This window comes from Pezoporus occidentalis, unplaced genomic scaffold (genome assembly GCF_034315485.1).
Source record: "Pezoporus occidentalis ecotype Australia unplaced genomic scaffold, CSIRO_AGI_Poc_V1 ctg2, whole genome shotgun sequence".
NCBI classification, from domain to species: Eukaryota; Metazoa; Chordata; class Aves; order Psittaciformes; family Psittacidae; genus Pezoporus; species Pezoporus occidentalis.
The window spans coordinates 9,229,101-9,245,425 of NW_026913855.1; the positions used below are offsets into that span (position 1 = coordinate 9,229,101).

At 39.5% G+C, this 16,325-nt stretch overlaps 1 protein-coding gene across 1 annotated transcript in view; it reads left to right on the forward strand.

Annotated features, from left to right (window-relative positions):
- Positions 1 to 16,325, forward strand: part of GMDS (GDP-mannose 4,6-dehydratase) — a 427,285-nt gene that overhangs the window by 191,996 nt on the left and 218,964 nt on the right. Inside the window, exon 7 of the mRNA XM_062617766.1 lies at positions 1,154 to 1,281. Coding sequence (XP_062473750.1) covers positions 1,154 to 1,281 — 128 coding nt within the window. The remainder of the gene's footprint in view (positions 1 to 1,153; positions 1,282 to 16,325) is intronic.

The window sequence follows — 16,325 nt, forward strand, 5'->3', positions numbered from 1 at the left end:
AAAATAGTACTCTAAAAAAAAGACACTTCATATTATTTAATAATTTTTCAGCAGCTTATCATTAATTTGACAGGAAACTGAGAAAAATTGGATGCATATCCCAAAAGCAGGGTTCTGTAATGAAAATACTGCATACATGCATTGAATTTACAAGCTGCACTACTTAAGACTTTTGAAACTTTCTAAGAGCATTTTACAAGTGCAGTTTTTTTCACTGACTGTCCTGCTTTCCATTTGGATGAGGTCTCATCTGCTACCAGTCAATAATTTATTTATTTTTTTAGCTGTTTAAAAGGCATGAAATTTTAATTTTTGTGGCCCATTAGTGGGCGAATGCCATTGGGCTTGTTTAGCCTGGAATCATGGTCTAAATTCAAATCCCTCTGCTTTTGAGGAGACTGTTGAGCATATTTTAGAATCACAGCCATCATAATCGAAAAATCAAGAAATGAAAATAACTCGAAACTAGCATTATTTAAAGCAACTCTCCAGGGAGAAGAAATGGGTGCACAAAATTGCTACAGCAATACAATGAACAAAATACAGAAATACGGTAAAATAATGTGCGGCCTTCAACTGATGAAGTTGAAATCACATTTTCATGATCTCACTGAACCTGGGGGATGAAGAATCCCAACTAACTAAAAAGTGAAATGCATTTAACCATTACAGTCCTTTGGAGAATATATAGTCTCAATTTTTTTTATTAATAAAGTTATTTATTTTGATACGTGACTACCTAAAAAAAAAAAAAAAGAAAACGAAAAAGAATTAGCAACAAAAAACTTGAGGGTGGTCTAAGATCTAAGATGCCTGTCTTCTTTATGTAACCTTTTGCATTTTGTGTTTAAGAACTGACATTCCAAATGATTTTCTTTGGCTTTATGCCTGGACTGAATACTGAGGCAGCAAATTAGGAACGCTTAAGAAGTCCCACAAAGAAAGATGTTTGCTGTGAAAATGCAGCTAATGTGACACTTGCACTGGAAGCTTCTTAGCCTACTCAAAAGATAAAAGATGGCATGGGTCTAGGTGGTGTAAGAATTGTGAATGAAGACTGAAAGTACCATATGCTGGTACATACAAGGCATTTTTTCTGTCTGGTTATCTGCCATTGTTACTATGCTGATACTACCTTTTATTTCTATTTCAGGAGCTAACTTTGTTACTCGAAAAATTAGCCGATCGGTAGCAAAAATTCACCTTGGACAGCTGGATTGTTTCAGCCTGGGCAATCTGGATGCCAAGAGAGACTGGGGCCATGCCAGGGACTACGTTGAGGTAAGCTATGGACCATGTGCCTTTTTCTGAGCCATCTTTGTGGTGGGGATAATGCTTGTTGCTGTAACTTCAGGTCATGGTCCACAGAGGGCTATCTCAACATGGTTTTGCTTATTGAGACCTGTTAAGTTTTCTTGCTCTTGATTTCAAACTGGAGAATTTAGCAACACAGCAGTCTACCCCAGGCATGACCTGAACAGAAAAATAAATCTTTGGGTCTACATTCCTTGACTGAATTCCTTGAGGGAGGTGGCTGACTAATAAAGTGTATCTATTTTAGAGTTTTTCTTCTATTGTTTTGACAAATTTTATGACCAGTGTTAAGATTGCAGCAAGTTGCAGTATGACCTGAAGTCAAAGATCCTGCTGGAGGTTGGTGGCCTTTCTTATAACAAGACAAGAATGATGTGTATATTAATGGTCAAAGGTCTAGCTGGTTATATATTACAAAGAAGCATCACAACATAGTTGTGACAGCAGGTACTGCAACACATGTGCCTGCATCTAGTGTTTGAAATGTTTTTGTACTCAGGATTTGTTTCTAATTTTATTCTATGCATCTACTTAAGCAGACAAATAAACAATACCCCTGTATTGTATTACAAGGAGACATGAATGACCATGTAGGAAATATTGTCTTTTCCCCAGGAGACTTTTGTCCCCATTTTGGTGCTTAAAGATTTCCTGTGGTCATTGGACTATTTCTGTCTTTTAATAATTCCTTGCTGGGAAACCGGATTTGGCTTCACCATTCATTGATGTAGTTTAAAAAGATGATGACTGCTTGTTTTGTTTTTCTGTATCACAAAGCAAGTATTTCATTAGGAAAAGTCCCATTTGGAATTTTTATTGTAAATTGAGATTTAAAAGGTAAAATAAAAGCTGAGCTTTCAAATGTTGTTTACAGTCAAAAAGAAACAGCAAGAAAACAAAACTGTAATACCAGAATGTAAACTTTTGCTCTGGCTTATATTAAAATAGGGAAAACAGCCATATTGCCTTGGCATTAAAAGGGTTCCATCAAGTTAGTGAAGAAGGTGAGTTTTGGCAGCTGGTTACAATAAAGTTGGCTTTTGGTTCTGTGCTGTATTTGTATGTAGTGTGATATGGGCACCATGAATGTCATGACTATGCCTGCATGAATATTGGTTTATATTTGTGGCTACAACATTGGTTGAAGCATTTAATGCAGTAAACTATCCAAATCATCTTTTTAATGGATAAAACTATAGTCAAGAGGATTCATAAAGGCAGTTACCAAGTCTCAACTGAAAGGAAGTAAAAGATAAGCCAAATAAACCGATTGGTTGCAGGAAGATAGTGAGCGCAATTTGCTAACAGGCGTTGGATATTCCCTAAATGCTTTGGCTATCTCATTCCAAGACAACTTGCACCAGATCATAAATCATGGGATGAATTCTGATGTCTTCTTCTGTAAGGGTAATCCAGAATAACCCTCTTGTGCCTAGTGGATCAGGCCCTTGTCCTGTGTTCAAACCTTTAAAAGCAAAAAGGAAATGAGAACAAGTCTATGCAGAATGACTAGCTTTCAAGGCCTTTGGCCTCCAGAAGGAATTCAGTCGTCCAAGGTCTACAGCACAAACACATGTTTGTTGTGTAAGTAGCATTCCAGACCTTTCAGCTACACAATTTGGGCCTGTACCAAAATCTTCTGGAAAGAATTGCTTGCTAAAATATAGTTCATCTTGAGTATTTCTCTTCCCGGAGAGGTACCCCTTCGGATAATGGGAAAGTTATTATCAAGTCTCTAATTCCCTGAATATTGTGGAAATGTGGTTACAGGCAGCATTTTAATGGGGAAAAAAGAGAGTAACTTTAAGCTGGAAATAAACAATTATTTGAGGCTTTAATGGACTGGAAAGTAGGGCTTAGAGATTTAACATTGTTCAAATAAATACATAGTATGTTAGAAAGCATGATCATATTTACAAGCATTTGGGGAGCTTCCTTAAGGATATGGCTGAACACATAGGGATATAGCTTATCCTCTCCATATGCACTTTTAAATCCCATTGATATTAATACAAGTAACACATGTGCATATAGACTAGACCACGTACTGTGTTTTCTTTCTCCTTGTTTCCTTATTAGGGATAATAATAAAACCATAAATACATTCCTTTTTGTTGTTTTATAAAACATTATGGGTCAATTCCTGATCTCATGAAAGTTGATGACCAAACTCCCATTGACTTTGTGGAAAGACTATATCCTGTATGTATTGGAGTAGAGAACATATAGTGGTTACAAAGCACAAGCGAAGTCAGGACCTTTATGATCGCAGTATACATCATGTTTAAACATAGATTTGTAGCAGAGGAGAATAGTTGGAATATGTGTTCAGTTAGGTTTTTGAGTTGGTACTTGAACTGCCACCTGCAGGAACAGTGGCATTGTGCTAGTGAATGAAGACTAGGAAGTCTTAACTTGCTAGGAATGTTTCCTTTCAGTGTTTGAAGACAACAAAATAGAAATAAGTAAGTAGGCATCAAAAATGGGAGGGAGGGATTATTAGTTCATCCTGAAATAAGTAGCTCTTAGCATTTTTGCAGAAATTGCTGCTGCCTCTCACTCCCCCTTTCTCCAGTTTTACCCTACTGTGGTTGAGCACAAGTCTCATGGGAAGATGATTAGAGATGACTATCAATGATGCTGAGTTGGAAGTGGAAAAATAATGCATCGATGCTATTGATATATGAATCTTCTGTGTGCCCTGTGAGGGTAAATCATACCTTTTATTTGTTGCAGAAAGTTCTAGTAAACTATCTGATAGGTATTTTCAAGTATTAGTACAATAGCAAGCTTTAACAGTCTGACTCATTTCTATGTCATTTATAAAACATGAGGCATCATGCAAATTTCCTCAGACACTCACCCAAGAGTCTTAATTCAAATAAATATAGATACTCAGAAACATTTGACCTGGTCCATTAAAAAAAAACACATCAACCACTGGTTGGTTGTTTGGTTTTTTTTAATTTCCTAGATGCTAAGTACTGTAAATGAAGTCATCAAGGTGTATGATTGATGGCTTGGCTTCGTGAGTGAAGATTTGGGAAGGGCTTTTAACCATGCTTACTACAAGCACGATGACCAAGGGCATGTGGGATATGCAAATCTGGTTGGAAAAAAGGGTGCTTAGGCAATCAGGAAGTGTCCGACCAGGACTGTCATCTCCTGAGTGATCTCGAGCTACCCATGCGCTGGTCCACCCACATGCAAGGTTTTATCTGCAGCTTCCCATGCACCTTGTCACCTATCATTTTGACCCTTGCTCGTCCATACAGACAAGTGAGAGTGAGCCCTTCCAGCCTGAGCAGTGGATTTTTTAGGTGAAGCGCAGCTTGTGCAAAACTGGCCCCACCATTTACACCTGAGGTTTAACTGCCACAGCCTAGTTAGCTGGGACAGTGACAGCAAAGTCCACAGGTCGTAGGTTCTGTAAGAGTGTCCTTCTCTTTGATGGAAGACCATACAAGGCTAGACGAGCTCCATCAGATAGGAGTTTTCCTTCTCCTATGAGGAAGGCCTGGCTTCGCTAACGAAGATTCGGGAATAGCTTTACGCACGCATTCTGAAGCGACCGATGACACAATAGCACAACATCAAGCGTCTAGGCGGGATTCTTAGAAACATTCAGTCAAAAGCCCACAGATGGTCGCCTCGCGCCAGTGGCTCCTCAGCCAAGCGCACGCACCAGGGGTCTGAGCCTGCGGGTCCTCTCGTACTGAGCAGGATTACTATTGCAACAACACGTCATCAGTAGGGTAAAACTAACCTGTCTCACAACAGTCTTGATATCTGCATCAGAAACCTCTTGGTCCTTCTTGGGGACATAGTAGACACATTTACGTGTAAAGATGTAAAGGGAAAGCCAACAAATAGAAACATAGTCATGTTGCAAAGTGGCTCTGGGAAAAGAACAAGTTCATATTAGAGTTCAACAGCTGCAGCTTTTTCTTCCTTTTCTTTGTTTTCCTCTTTATCACATGCTGCTGCTCAGGTTGCCTTCTGCAGTTGGACTGCACACACCTCAGTGTTGTGCAGAGAGCAGAAATACTGTACTGATGAATGCTGTGGAAAAACCTGTCAAAGTGTATCTTACAAAAGTAAAAAAACAAGTCAAAGGTAACAGTTTTTACTGTAGTCTTTAAGTATTTGTGCAGATCAGAAGTATTTTCTTTTGCCTTCAATAGAAATCCAGCAGTATTTCTGGGAATAATTGCAGAGGCCTCACAATTGGGTCATAATTGATTCCTATTAATTACAGGTCTAGACAAATGCTGAAAATTAAGTATGTACTGAAATACATGGTGAAATCAGGGACCATTTGATATTCTAAATGTATGGCAATCAGCTTCCATTAATTTGTGTTTAAATAATGTTAAAAAAAAAGCTAAAAAGAACAGCTTATAAACAAGTAATATAGTAAGTTATTGTACAGTCCAACCAAGTACATTAAGAAACTGCTTCAAGAAGGACTTTCCATCTTAGGTTTGTTTTTGTTTTTTAATTGCTTCTGATGATGGCATGTACTTTACTTTGTAATTAAAATACACAACAAAATGCACAGTCAGTTTTTATTGTCTTTAATCCTTTTGCAGTTGTTGAAATTGAGATAGTAAAATCTAATCTATAGTGATGCAGTCTGCATTTTAATGTCCACTCATCATCAGTGCGTCTTTTATTAATGATTTTTCTCTTCACCACTCTAATAGGTAGAGACTCACCCTTAGAGACAGCTGCTACCATTTCTGTTGTGGGAAATCCCTTGCCATATGTTTGTGTGCATGTTTAAATATAAAAACTCTTGCCAAACAGCATTATTTAAACTTTTACTTTCCTCTTGTGCATAAGAAATTGATTCAGCTAGCAAGACTATTGGCCAAGTCATTTCTAGTTCCATTTCTTGTTTTCCTGGATTGTTGAGGATATGTTGTCTTTTGAGATAAGTTTTACCTTAGTCTGATAAGACATGAAGTTTTTTCTGATGCATCTTTTTATCAGTGCAGCAGAATAGTTCCTTGTGAAAGTTTTCCTTTGCTGAGGATTGTTGGTTATAAAAGCAAAGTCAGTTACATCTGTCTTTGTAACTACCAGTACCTCATATAATTATGAAATTGGCTTGTGAACTTAAAGGCATGCTTTTAAATAAGGATTACCTTTTGTTGTGGGCTGAAGTGAAAAACGTTTTTCTCTTCTTACTGCTTAGTTTCTATACTTGATGTTAATTACTTCTAATAAAAATTAAGATATAATTTTAAATTCTCAATGCTGGACTTCTTTGAGTATGCCTGTAAAGATTTTTGAGCCATCCAGGTACTCAAGTGTATTTTGTGTATTTCCAAATGAGAACTTTTCCATTCCATCAGCTTGCTTGAGCTGGGAAAATAAATGACTCTATTAAGGCAAATCAATCATAAACTTATATCAAATCTACTCTGATTCACGTGATAATTCACTGAACTGATTATCTTATTGCTGCCATCTAGGTGAAGTAACTGCAGGGCTTGTATGAACCTTTAGGAGAAAAGTTTGATGGACTGTGCTCCTTTGGAACAGCTTCTGAACATTCACAAAACCCTAGGTCTAGAAGAACCTGTGTCAGAGACAATGACAATTCCACCTTAGTTTCTTTCTAAGAGTTTAAAAATCTGTTGTCCTTTTTATAAGATATAGAACTAAGCCTCATGCTGAATTGCTTTTTGAGAAAGCAACATCTTCCCAAAGAAAGTACAGGCTTACCAATAGCAGAATATTCTTTGATTTCCTCATATAAATGTTTAGGACATGTGAGGTATGATGTGTCCAGGATAAAGGAAGTTGCATTTGACCATGGTAGTATGTTCAGTCGTCTATGCAAATAATGATCCAGTTCTCAGGATACATTACAGCAAATGTTAGTGGCCACAGAGCAAGTAACTAGATTCAAATGAAAGATGCTAAATTGTTCTGTGAATTAGACCCAGTACTGACCCACAGGCACTGGCATTTGCAATAGAGTGGCACAAGAGTGCTGGAACAGCAGGTCCAGGAAGAAGTAAAGATTATTTTCTTCCTTCTAGTTGAGTCTATAGGGGAAAGACATAGATAAGTGGACTGCCAGAGTTGACTCAGGATGATGTTATTCCAGTAAATTCTTCACACACGTTGCACCTCAGCTGAAATGTTCTAACCTGCAAAAGAGTTCAAGGCTTGATATGAGGTGGTAGAGGGCATCACGGGCCACAAAACAGGTGTCTCCCTGGCATGTCTCTCATGCAGGCTTAAAATAGGATCCTGTGACCCCACTGTCATTTCTTGCTCTTTATTGCTGTCCAGGTAGACTCCATCAAGCACACTGTGCTCAGTAAGGCACCTGTAGTCCCACTTGACTTCTTGCTTCAGAAACCACTCTTTTAACTGTCTGGTTCTAGTTAAGAACTTTGGATTGAAGATTTTGAACATTTTCTTGAAGATTATTTCTGTGCAGTACCAAAATGAACTGTCACAAACAATAAGCATATGGTGAAGCTCTCCTCAGTGTACATTTCTTCTCCATTGTCCCATGCAAGCAGAGAACAAGTTGATATTTAAATAATTATGTTTTATTTCAGTTAGAGCATGACTTGATGCCAGCAAAAAGTAGGTATAATTCTCAAATACCATCTTTCAGATTTTGAAACTAGGGGCAAACCTTAACTTATGAAGAGAGAACATGGTTTTGAACAACAGTGAAAGTAAAAGTTTTACTTTTTCATGCCAAATAAAAGCTTATATTTTGGTAAATAAGGCTGCACACACAATAAATGGCTTTATAATACTTTTATTTCAGTGTGTGTAGTTTAGACTTCTTGACTATTACAAATAGTTGCAATTCCCAGCAGAGTAACATACTATCATCTTAATTCTACTCACAAAGATGATGTCTGCATTAAAGAAAAACAAAACAATTCTTTCATGGTGTTTGAAATACTGAAGTCCGTAAATAATGTGATTCTAAATGGCTACAGTATAAGTGAGAAAATTCAAACATGCGTTATACACGTTTGCCTGTGCACACATACCATGTGTATATGTGTGTTTCTATGTTAATTTGAACGTATGTATGTTTCTGTTTATGCACGGATGATTTTTTGGAAATTGTTTTCAATTTCACATTTTTTTAAGAGGTGCATGCATGTGTTGTTTTCTCTTTCAGTTTGGTATGAGTGCTAGTAAAAGATTGAACAAGAAAGAGTTTATTACAATGGACATGAATGGTCTCCATGCTTAAAACATAAAAATGAGGAAAGAAAGGAGTTTAATTACAATATGTAGGTGTTCCTTCTAATGCACATCATATGGTATTGATTTCCAGCAGCAGTACCTACTGTAAGGGCTGCTGCTAGACCTTTTCCTTTCAGGAAAACTATCCTGATCCATTTCAGAACTACAGCACCATTTCCCCCTGTTTATTTTTTGTAGCCATTTTTATGTGAGGGAATATAACTGTAAAAAGATTTTTTTCTTATTTACATAAATTTTCCTTTAGCTTTCTTTTTCACCACTTTCGTGTTTGACCTATTAGTGTTTTTAGGCTTTACAAAGCCAAAAAACTGCTTCTCTCGGCAAAACCATCTGGTTTAGTTTCCTGTGCCTCAACAATGATATGTGTATTATTATCAAGGCCACCCCGGTGGTTTTCTAAGTGGTCTTGTTACAGCGGTGGTCTTACAATTCAATTGGAATGATGGAAAGGTTAGACTAAGGCTTCTTTCAAGTATAAGGTTTCCAGATTGATAAATTATGTATTGTTGTCGTATTTCTGAGACTGACCTATTATGCCATTGTAGCTTGAATGCAGTATCTCTTCAAATAATACAACTACAAGAGTCCTTCTGACAAATTCTGCTTTTGCAGCACTTTCTTCTTGTAGACTAGCAAATTAAGGCACTTTACAAAAGTAACTTTATATGCATGCTATGTTCCTATGATTTTATTTTTCTGCTCTGTCTGGCAATGTATGGAAAAACAAGTATAATGATGACAGTCCGTGTATAGGAGCTTGAGACAAGATTGGATGCCAGCAGAAAGATGATATAATGCAATATGTATACCATTATTGCAGTCTATGCCAGTGCATGCTGCAATACAGTGTTTACTCATTAGCAGGTGGCAATGTAACACCACTGTGACCCCATACAGGGTGAAAAAAAACACAGACTTTTTTTAAAAAAGGTCTGTTCCACCTTCCAGTCAGTCTCATGGTGGTTTTACCTTATGACAACTTCAGATGAGACTGTGGGAAAGAGGTGAATCTCATGGGGTAGATGGGATTGCCAGGGAGCAAGTACACCAGACATCCTGCTGCAGGCTGCAGCTGTGCCTGGAGGGCAACCACTGCCTCATCATGGGATGGAGTGTGTTCACCATAAAGTGAATCGTCGCCAGATTTAGCAGCAAAGATTCCACAAGCCTCTCGAACATATGTAACCACAATATTTTTTTTTTTTCCAATTTAGTCCACACAAAGTTTATGAACTGTGCAAGTTTGGGGCAAATTTGATGGAAATCTCATAAACATTCTTTAGCCCTCTTTATGCAAAATTTCAAATTGCACTTACTGCACAAGGAAACCCTGAGTTTATGGAAAAAAAAGTTTGAGGTTTATGGGGAAGTTAACACAAAGTAAACATATGTTTTAATCAGCTGAGTCACTTCAATTAGTTAATTTTTTTCCTTTCTGTCCTGGGTTCAGCAGTAGCAGTCATGTTTCTCCTTCTTGGTAGCTGGTGCAGTGCTGTGTTTTGACTTTTGGCCTGGGAACAGAGCTGATAACAAGGATGTTTTGGTCTGGCCAAGGACTTTGTGAGCCTCATGCTCTGCCAGGGAGGAGGGGAAGCTGGGAGGAAGCAGAGACAGGACACCTGACCCAAGCTAGCCAAAGAGGTATTCCATACCACAGCACGTCATGCCAGGATGTAACTGGAAGTGAGCCGGAAGGGCAGGTAGACTGCGGTGTTGGAGAAGGTATTGGTCAGAGCTTGGTCGGGCTGGGGTGGGGCGAGTTATTGGTCGGCTGGTGGTGAGGTGTTGTATTCTCTTCCCTTGTTATTTCCTTTATCATTATTATCATTGGTGGTAGCAGTAGTGATTTGTGTTATACCTTCGTTACTAAGCTGTTCTTATCTCAACCCGTAGGAGTTGCATTCTTTTCAATTCTCCTCTCCGTCCCTCCAGGGGAGGGAAAGAAGGGGGGGAGTGAGTGAACGAGTTACCTGACTGGGTTTAAACCACGACAGTTCTTTTTGGCGCCCAACGTGGGGCTCGAACTCATGACCCTGGGATTAAGAGTCCCATGCTCTTTGGCCCAAATATCTATAAGGTTATTCCAGAAATGAGTCCCATTGTCTGATTCAACTCTCTCTGAGGTGCCATGTCGCCACAAAATCTGTTTCTCAAGGCCCAGGATGGTGTTCCGGGCAGTGGCATGGGGCACAGCGTATGTTTCCAGCCACCCGGTGGTTGCTTCCACCATGGTAAGCACATGGCGCTTGCCTTGGCGGGTTGGTGGCAGTGTGATATAGTCAATCTGCCAGGCCTCCCCATATTTATACTTCAACTATCGTCCTCCATACCAAAGAGGCTTTAACAGCTTGGCTTGTTTAATTGCAGCACGTTTCACACTTCTTGCCTCTTTTTTGCTTGTTCTCTTGCATACAGGGGCAGCCGATATTGGTACGAATTGGTCCTCTGGTTTGGCTGCAGTGATTATCACTGTGGTTTGAGTAGCGACTGTACTTGTTGCTTTGCCCTCAGATCCACCGACATTCTTTTCCTTTTGAAGGTGCTGGATAGTGTTGAACAAGGCCCTGTAAGCATAGGCCAAGCCCCAGCACGTTGCCATGATTTGTCCATCTCTGGTATGGCCAGAATGACCACACATCTCATTTAAGTGTTTTACTAATTCTTCTGGATTTTGCAGTTGTTCGGTAGTGAAATTCCAAAATCTTTGCCCTCTGGCCAGTCCATGATGAATTCTAGAATGCCTGGACAAATGAGATTTCCTATTCGAGTTCATTGTGTAATTAGTGCAGCCCATTTACTCCATGTAGCATCAGTTGCATGATGTGTAGAGGAGACCCTAACCGTAGACTATCGTGGCCTGAATGAAGTCACACCACCACTGAGTGCTGCCGTACCGGACATGCTAGAACTTCAGTATGAACTAGAGTCAAAGGCAGCCAAGTGGTATGCCACGACTGATATTGCCAATGCATTTTTCTCAACTCCTTTGGCAGCAGAGTGCAGGCCACAGTTTGCTTTTACTTGGAGGGGTGTCCAGTTTACTTGGAATCGACTGCCCCAGGGGTGGAAACACAGCCCTACCATTTGCCCACAACTGATTTCAAGAGGTTTTCCCTGAGGTGCTGGTGCATGGTAGGGGATGTGATATACCCACTCAATGCCATGCTCTTCAAAAAGAACTGTCGTGGTTTAAACCCAGTCAAGCAACTCGTTCACTCACCCCCCCCCCCCCCCTTCTTTCCCTCCCCCTACTCTTGGAGGGACGGAGAGGAGAATCGAAAAGAATGCAACTCCCACGGGTTGAGATAAGAACAGTTTAGTAACTAAGGTATAACACAAATCACTACTGCTACCACCAATGATAATAATGATAAAGGAAATAACAGGGGAAGAGAATACAACATCTCACCACCAGCCGACCAATAACTCCCCCCCCGCCCAGCCCGACCAAGCTCTGACCAATACCTTCTCCAACACCGCAGTCTACCCACCCTTCCAGGTAACTCCCAGTTACATCCTGGGCATGACGTGCTGTGGTATGGAATACCTCTTTGGTCAGTTTGGGTCAGGTGTCCTGTCTCTGCTTCCTCCCAGCTTCCCCTCCTCCCTGGCAGAGCATGAGGCTCACAAAGTCCTTGGCCAGACCAAAATATCGTTGTTATCAGCTCTGTTCCCAGACCAAAAGTCAAAACACAGCACTGCACCAGGTACCAAGAAGGAGAAAAATGACTGCTACTGCTGAACCCAGGACCTTGCTCTTTTTCCTGTCATGAGTTAGGGGGGGGGATAAAAAAGAGAAGGAAAAGAAACCCCCCAAACAAATAAACCCCAACAAAACCAAAACCCCACAACCAGGTGTGTCTAGCTTTGAATTCAGAATTTTTTTATCCAGTCAAATTGAACTTGGCAGCATTTTAAAGAACAGGAAGAAGCGTCTTTTATTGGTAAATGCTAGGCAACATTAATAACAGGTACTGTTACCAGCCCCACCTGTAATAACCCAGATAGTTTCTCTTTATTAACTAATCTATGATTTACAGATTTATTTGAATCCTAAAGTAATGCACCACATTCTGAGAAAGCTGTATAGCATAGTAGGTTTTAATTTTAATAAGGGGGAAAAATCCCTTAAAACAGATCATTAAAATTTAATGAGGACATTTTTAAAACCCCATCCATAATGGTTCAATTTACACTGGAAGTCAAAAATAGTTAATGGTGTTGTTATGTCTGTGAGGTAACATCCTCATTATACAGTAATTGTTTTAATTTGAAATGAAGCCAGTAAAACATCATGGGCAGTGCATTCCCAGAGCCAAAGTTTTTAGCCCTCCGACAATTTCAGGTCATTCCACTGAAAGAAGAAATATTTCATAGCATAAATTAAAATGTCAGGGCTCACTTTTGTTGTACTCTAGCTGTTAATATTCTGTGTATTATTAAGACCAGTTATCAGCTGAGTGACTGTGCTTTCCTGATCTAGGTATGGAGAAAAAATACCATTTTTTTGTTTGTTTGAGTGGGAAACATTCCCTAAACCCACAGGGTGCACTTAATATGCCACTTTTAGTTTTAGCAGAAATACTTGAATTTTAGCTGTAGGTGTTTTGGGATGAAGCCTTGACCTAACAATCAGCATTAATGGGCCAAAGACAGAGCAGCTGAACTTTCCAGTTAGCCTTCTTTGGCTGACATTAAGCTTCCCCTGGGGACAGTTGGCTTGGTTACCAGGTTAAGTACTTGAAGAAAGTTTATTGCTGTCATGTGCTTGATTTCTCTCTCTCTTCCCTTCAAAATCCATGTGATTTCTGCAACAAGCGCAATTGTTTGTTTCCTCGGGAGGGTGAGGAGCATTACACTTACAAGGTAGGTGAGCAACACTGGCATTTTCTTAGCCCTTGTCCCCAGTCAGCTTAGCAGTGTGGCTGGGTTGGATTTGCCTGCAGCCATGGAAGAGGAGAATGAATTAAATATTGGGCCCCTGACATTGTCCTGTGTCTGCAGCTTATATAAGGGCTGGCAGTTCTCTCCAGCCCTCCTAACACTTCCTCCTTTGTGCAGATTGAGGCTGACTGATGCAGGGGAGCCCAGATGCTGTTGGTCCCCATATGTCTTGCTGATGCACAGGACAACTCCTGGCACTAGAAACCTTGTTGGCCATTTCATTGCTTCTACTGAAATAAGGATTTTGGTGTTTTCTTGAGTGAGTAGGCCCATGTACAGCGGGGTTAAAGGATCTGGTATTGGATTTGAGGAAGCAAAATCAGGGGATCCCTAACTATTATTATGGAATGTTGTCTGTCTGCACGGACAGGGTTTTTTATAGTCTTGAGTGCAGCCTAGGCACATTTTGCCCAGCTTTGCTTCTTTTGGTCAATAGCATGAGGAAAGCAGGGTAAACTCAACCATTTGAAACCTCAAAGAACTGTGACCTCCAGCTAGAAGCCCCTACTGTGAACCGTTGCCTAAACTGCTGTGTCCATAGGTGTGTTAGGTGTTGAACTGACTTCATCTTACTTACATTTGTGCTTCTATTAAAAGCTTCTATTAAAACAAGCACCGTAATGGAAATATGCTTACTCCCTAAATTTGTTCTTAATGACAAGCTTTGTACTTCTTAGAAGTTGGTATTTCTAGTGTAAGTTGTGTGTTATTATTTCTTGATCTGCAAATGGATTTGATTTATTATTTTTTTTAATATCTTCCAAGTGCATTTTATGGAGTTCTTTAAGGAGCAGTAAATTGCATTAGAAAAGCCTTAACTCCTGTTTCTGCCTTAACCTCTATCAAGTGAGATGTTACTCTATGCAGTAACAGTTTATCAAGCCAAGCCTAATGCTATAATACCAGACACACATGTTGCTTTTGACATAATGAAAAGTTGGTACAAATCATACAATTTTGCTGTACTGTGCGTTATTTTACAAGAAAAAGTAATGCTTTGTGTTGCTAAAGCAATATTTTTTACTTATGCAATACAGGCATACTTTCCTCCTCACCATTAATTTATTATGCTGCATTTATTTCCAGACAAACCCTACTTTTCCATATCTGGTGGGAATTTTTCTCTTCCTCTGAGGTGTTTTAAATTCAACAAGCATCAGGTTTTTAATATATCATACTCATTTTAAGAGGAAATAATTGACAAGGGAAAAATATTTTAAGTATATCCTTTTCATTTTATTGCCAGTATTATTATTGATATCCAAGGTAGATATATATTAAAAATACTGCTGATTTAAAACCGTTCATGTTCCAGACTACAAGTTATTGGGAAGGTGTCAGGATGCATAAGATAGGATGGTCTTTAGGCTATGTGACAGTCTAAGACATGATAGGTCTGTCTCTCAACAAGGGAAAGCCCAAGACGTGTTTAGCTGCTGCTGGGCTGTACCTCCACTATCATCTCCTGGCTGCTGGCAGCCTTGCTGTTGAACCCTCATGCCAAGAAAAGTTTTTATTTTAAGTGCCATATTCAGGCTGCAGCTGGGTAATCACCACTGCTCCTATTTGTGCATGTTCCATGTATTTGTTGTTTATTTGATATATTATTTTAGCCCATAATACCTCATAAACCTTTTCCAGTGACCTGTGTACCATAGCTGTGGCATGCAGGAATGTAACTTTCTGGACGAGTAGTACTGGTAGCAGAAATTATACTGGTTTGCAACGAGGAGCCTGACATGGGGCAGGGCCCGACTGTGCTTTGCTTTCCGGGAATGACAACATCGAGCATGAAGGAGCTTGCCTTCCAAGGAGCTTTTCCAGGCTAACTGTGATATCTGGTGCCTCATCTCGAGGGGAATCTTTTTTTTCCTTTTTTTTTTCCCTTGCACAGTAACTCAGGAGTAGGTGAGTAACAATTTACAGCTGGTGTTCACTGGAGGCTGTACGAGTTCTTGTGGTCCAAGCACACTAATGTTACACTTCATATAATGTACAGCATTTTGACAGAGTCTTACAAATAGGGGTGCTGAGAAAACATTTTAGAAATGTTATGTTTCTTGCTATCACCAGATAGCAAGAGAAGATGAGAGCACATGCATGAAATGCACAATCTCCAAGAAGACTGTAGGGCTTTTTCCTCACTGCCTTTCAGGCACACCTGAGGACCAAGCATGCTACAAACCAACTTCAGGAATTGGTTTGGAGAGGAATCTTGTTCTAATAATATGATTATTGATTTCAGTGGGACTTGACTTTATCCATTGAATCTCACATTTCTGCTTGGGGAGGCAGAGGCTAGCACAAGAGAAAGAGGCTCTGTGCCCACACAGAGTTACTCAATACACCTGTGATAGGAACAGCCACAGTTTGCCTATTTGCCTCTAAAAGTGACCTCAGGAGACATTAAAATTCCATTTAACGCATTACCAATATAAACAGGAAGCATAATAAAGGGTTTTCACCTGGCCTACTGTGCCTGTTTTCAGCCTCAAGTATGACAGAATGATGAAATTTGTGCACAACTGCCCACTCCTTGTAATTAAGTAAATTAGTCTTTCCTCAAAGAAGTCTTTTTTGTTGCTGATTTTCATAAGGTCACATCTAAAGAGGGGCAGTATAAAACCAACAGGCACATATGTAGAAGTGTAGCTGGCAAAAAAAACAAATTTTAGTAAAAAGTCCACCCAAAAGTAAATTAATCATCATTGTTATCGCATTCATTTGGAGTGATTACAGAAACTAGTTTTAAATTATAGCAGAATCATGAACATTTGACATTTACTTTTGAAATACACTATGTGGTAAAC